This window comes from Cynoglossus semilaevis, chromosome 7, assembly GCF_000523025.1.
Source record: "Cynoglossus semilaevis isolate Cse_v1.0 chromosome 7, Cse_v1.0, whole genome shotgun sequence".
Taxonomy (NCBI): domain Eukaryota; kingdom Metazoa; phylum Chordata; class Actinopteri; order Pleuronectiformes; family Cynoglossidae; genus Cynoglossus; species Cynoglossus semilaevis.
Genome location: NC_024313.1, coordinates 5,654,438 through 5,659,758, shown reverse-complemented (window position 1 = coordinate 5,659,758; position 5,321 = coordinate 5,654,438). Strand labels below are relative to the sequence as shown.

The 5,321-nt window shown below is 39.4% G+C and overlaps 1 protein-coding gene across 1 annotated transcript in view; it reads left to right on the top strand.

The window, feature by feature from the left end:
* kcnk3a (potassium channel, subfamily K, member 3a) overlaps positions 1–5,321 on the top strand; it is a 13,931-nt gene that overhangs the window by 4,840 nt on the left and 3,770 nt on the right. Inside the window, exon 3 of the mRNA XM_008313000.3 lies at positions 3,497–3,718. Coding sequence (XP_008311222.2) covers positions 3,497–3,718 — 222 coding nt within the window. The remainder of the gene's footprint in view (positions 1–3,496; positions 3,719–5,321) is intronic.

The window sequence follows — 5,321 nt, the reverse complement described above, 5'->3', positions numbered from 1 at the left end:
TTAAATCATTGGATCAGTTATTAGGAAAAGATCAGCTCCAGAGCAAATTGAAAGAGCACTGTAATGTGTGGGAAACTATTAGCTGAGATGTAAGTTCATTTTCGATTGATTAAAAGAAAAAAATCTGAAAACCATCTGACTGATTGATACAGTATGCTTTGTCTCCAGGGTCCTATTTTAAGGTTGGAGTTAAAACATTACCATTGATTTTCAAAGATTTTTTATTTCATGTCACTGGAGGACTCACTCTGTCTTTGTTTCCTGTCGGCTCTTTAATGAATGCACTCAAATAAAGATTAATGCAGTCATTAATCTATGTGACAAGGAGACGACTGGAGGCGTCCAGGAGAGGGTGATGTCTGCTGCAGGTTGAAAAGGAGAGATAAACTGTATCTTATTTTTGCTAAGTATCACTCTGCAGCATCACAGCATTATTTAAGGTGTGTACTAAGAGCATTACATACTCATTTTAGTCATTAAAAAATCATGTTCACTTTTCACATGCTAAGTACTGAGAGCATGAATAATACAACAATAAAATCAATATCTTATTGAATTATTAATGATTTTCTTTTAAATCTGTGGACATCTGGGATAGACAGAACAGTTAGACAGCAGAAGTTTTTTTTTGTGTGTAAGTTTGATGCTCAGTATCCATGGAACAAGGTTTGAAGAACATCAAAGCTCTGACTTTAAAAAAAAAACCTGCAGTAATGAGAATTCAGGCTGCTGCTGGAGGTCGGTCCTGCTGCTGGAAAATTTCTTCTAATGGGTCAGTGGCTGCATGTACTGTAAATGGACAGGAAGTGGAGGATGTGCAGACGAGGAGAGAAGACTTCAGTTTAGGTTGAAGCATTGGGATTATTCCCTGAACACTGTTGAGTCACTAACAGATTATATTTGGTGTGTATGTGTTTAAGATGTTTACGTTATTGACATTTTTTTCCCTTTAAAAAATTGCTTTGGTCCAGAGTCAATGTCTCTGTCATTGGTGTGGAACCAATGACAGGGTTCACCTCCTGGGCAAGTTCAAATCCCGGTTCGGGCGGTTGGTACCTTCCAGTGGACTCACCACCCGCAGGAAGGTTCAGGGGGGTTGGTATGGTGCAGGGTGATTTGGGCGGCGTCTGCTGCCCCCGCGACCCGGTAACGGATAAGCGGATGAAAATGGATGGATGGATAAAGAATTGCTGAACATGCTGGATCGTCATGGTCGTTCTCTAGGTCGTTATGCAGCTCCAGTACTTGTTCAACCTTCCAAAGGGTGAGTTATGACAGGCCACATCCTTGATCGTTGTGTCATTGATGAATTGACGTATTGATGGAACGGGGGCCTGCAGCTCTTCAGTGTGTGATGGGAGGATTTACACAGGCTCAGTCACGGCTGACTTGGCTGACCTGGTTATTGAAGCCAGAGCTATTTTGGTCACGGTGCACCGTGTGGAACTTAAGATTGGCCAGGTTGTGCCAGTACAGATGTTACTGTCTGACCCAGGTCAGCACGAGTCTGACGTCTGACCACTCCAGCAGTTTAGCCAGAGGTTAAAATTACCTCTGTTACTTCTGTGGTGTAATGTTGACTGATGTTCTCTGTTAGTTCTGTGGTGTAATGTTGAAAAAAAAAAGATGTTCTCTGTTACTTCTGTGGTGTAATGTTGAAAAAAAAAAATCCAAATTGAAATATAAAATTTTTTATCAGTTGAAACAAAATGATGACACCCAAGGAATACCATTGTACTTTCTTAAAAAATAATATAAATGTGCACAATGTTAGCGAACTTTTCTGCAAGAACGCAGCGCTACGTCGTTTCATGCTCAAAAGATGAACAAAACAACATCAGGACCAAACTTAGGTCTTTTTTTTTTGGTAATTTTAAGGTTCGTTTATTTTTAGGAAAATAATTAGCTGATTAGTTATTACAAAACAAAAATGTTCAGGGATTTTATAAAACTGTACCTTGACTGTACTGGCAATTAATCTTCATGATTTTGAAAATCAAATGAATCTAATTTTACATATAAAATGTTTGATGGTTCTCTTTAAAGACAGTGATGCATCAGGTAAAGAGTGACGTAAGGTCAACAGATTTGGCTGCAGTCACACGTCCACAGACCTCTGCATCAAACCAGCATTCTCATGTTTTTGTCCCAGTGTTTCAACACGGCTGGAGTCCTTTTTGTGATGTTTATGTATGTCCTCCAGTCTGGAAGGACTGCCCCTGGTAATGCTTTGCTCTGCTGTGCTCAACTGTGTTCAGCCGGGGGAAGGTCACAGAGTTGTCACCAGAGTGTTCCTCGAAGCTAAATTTACAGCTGGATGCTTTTAATTTCTCTTCTTTATTTTTTTCTTTCTTTTTTTATGGTGAGTCATATCAGGAGCGTTTGTCACAAAAAGTGACATTTTCTCTTATGTGAAAAAGAGTTGGACCTTTATTTTACCCAGCTGGTATTTTATTTTCTCAGGTGAATAATGAAACTTTACCTCCAAACCATGGAGTTAAGGTTGAACTTTATTGATTCCGCACCAGGGTCACTCATTTGAAGTCGTTCATGTAGTATTACGTAATTTACAGTAGAGTTGCTGAAAATTACCTTATTATTTTATAAATTAAAATGTCAACAATAATGCTTATGTCTATTATGCAGACATATATTTGCCTGTTTGATCACTAGGGGACAATAGTATTTAAAAATTAACTGGACTTTTAATTTTTATATCATAGTGATGGGATCATCTGCAAAAAAAAAAAAAAAAAAATAGAGTTGCTGAAAATTACCTTATTATTTTATAAATTAAAATGTCAACAATAATGCTTATGTCTATTATGCAGACATATATTTGCCTGTTTGATCACTAGGGGACAATAGTATTTAAAAATTAACTGGACTTTTAATTTTTATATCATAGTGATGGGATCATCTGCAAAAAAAAAAAAAAAAAAAAACAATAACGAAAAAACTTTTAAAGTTCAGCTGTTATTCTGTGTTATGGCTGATCATTCTGACATGTAATATCCAGTTCTGTATGTAAAGTGCATTATAATAATCTCCCCAAATACACTGGAATGTTCTGGAAGGCTCTGTTAAAAATGTCTTGCCCTAAAAAAAGCACTGGGGAATTGACTTCAATTCAACTTCATTGGGGCTAATTGTTTTTTTCTCGCAGATGGATGGATGGATGGATGGATGGATGGATTCCTGTGGTGTGGGAGGGAGTAGGAGGTGGGAGGGGGTGGTGCTGAATGAACAGCTCCTCCGCTCTTTAAACTCCCGTGTCTGCTCTGCTCAGTCACAGACGCACAGCCATGAGCGCACCGAGCTCACCGTCCTCCAGACCCGAACTCTGTCTCCTCCCGTGGCCCTGACACACACACACACACACACACACACCACCACCTGCGTCTCCACCACCACCACCACTAACGACCATTCACCATGAAGAGGCAAAACGTGAGGACCCTCGCCCTCATCATCTGTACTTTGACTTACCTTTTAGTCGGCGCCGCGATCTTCGACGCGCTGGAATCCCAGGAGGAGACGAGCCAAAAGAAGGACCTGGACCAGAGGAAAGACAGGCTGCTCCACATCTTCAACGTGTCCACGGTGGCTTTCGACGAGCTGGAGAAGGTGGTGCTGCAGCTGAAGCCTCACAAAGCCGGCGTGCAGTGGAAATTCACCGGTTCTTTTTACTTCGCCATCACTGTGATCACAACCATAGGTAAGAGCGCAGCGATCACCCGCGGAAACTTTGTCTTTAAATGATAAACTTCGGTGTCAAAGTTAATAATGTGGCACAGTGTGACCATCTGCCCCTCAGGTCCTTCTCAAAATTCCAAGTCACATTTAAAAAAAAAAAAAGTCAAAAAAAAGTCAGAAAACACGGAAATGCCAGACAACGAAAATAGTTCGGTTCACGGGAAGATACGGTTCCACAGGTTTATTTGTTGATGAAGTAATTCAAGAATTGATGCCTGTGAGATATTAACAAAAAACAAAACAAAACATGACGAAGTTTAGACAGAAACAGTGGCATTTTAACAGGTCCCTCAGTGACTTCTGTTAAAGTCCTGTATAAAATGACCAGAACGTTAAATCCTTATTTGATATAAAGGCTGATTTTAATATAGAGGACGTGTCTCTCAGACATCTAGGATTACTTTGACTTTTTTTTTTTTATCATAGAACCCACTTTCCAGAGTGCTGAAGGTTAAAGTTGCTAAATAGTAGCTACATTACAGTATGAACCACTTACTTACCAATAATGAACTAAACTCTGCAGGACTGAACATGTCAATCATGATGAGTCTTGACCATGTTTCAAAATACTGCAGTATAAAGACACAGTGGTGCCGTCTCATACACTGATCATGTCTGATGATGGACCTGATCCAAACCGCAGCCGATCAGGTCCTCAGTGGCCGCTGATTTCTGGTTCTTTGTCCTCTTCTCCCTGACGTCTGTTGAGGTGTTCTCCTCCAGACAACCACAGCTGACTTTGCTGCTGATTTTATTTCAACCCCAAAAATTGTTGTGTGGGAAAATCCCAGTAGGTCAGCAGTTATAAAAATAATCTTGGAGCTCCGCTGGCAGCAATAACTATGTTTACAGTCACTCAAAGGTAGAATGTGCTGAAATTATTTGTCTGCACAGAACATGCAGCCCCCCCCCACACACACTTTTCTCAAGGGGGCGCTATAAACATAATAAAACATGGTCCCAGAGCTGAGTTAACAGCATTAACATTAACACAACAACATTGTGTTCATAAATATTTGATTTTCTTCCAAATGATTCTAGGGTCTTTATTTAGTCACAACTAAAACTAAAACTAGCAACAGTGACATCTACTGGATGTATTTTCTAACATTACCAAGGGAACAAAAATTCGAGCAGAGGACAGTGACCCTGCAGATTAACACTGCAACACTGCCAGTGTCAGTGGTCGTATTTGATGATTACATCACTGCTTTCTATTTATAGCCTGTTGTCTGTGATTTGCATGGTTTTATTTCCAGACTGGAACGTCCCTCAAAACTGTTTTCTCTTTTCCTGTTCATCAGTAAGTTCAGTGCAGCAGGTCGACAAAGTTTAGCGATGGATCTCACTTTTTAACAAGCAATACTGCCACCCTGTGGGTGGGTATTCCAACAGTAGTGCAGTTTACACCCCTGGTGCCCCATTAAAATGCATGGAGTGATTACTGTGTATTTATTTATAAATAAAAAATAATTAATAATATAAAATAATATAATACATAAAATAGTAACTTGTTTATAAATTACTATTATTTATTATGACTTTATTTTATTTTTTTTAAATGT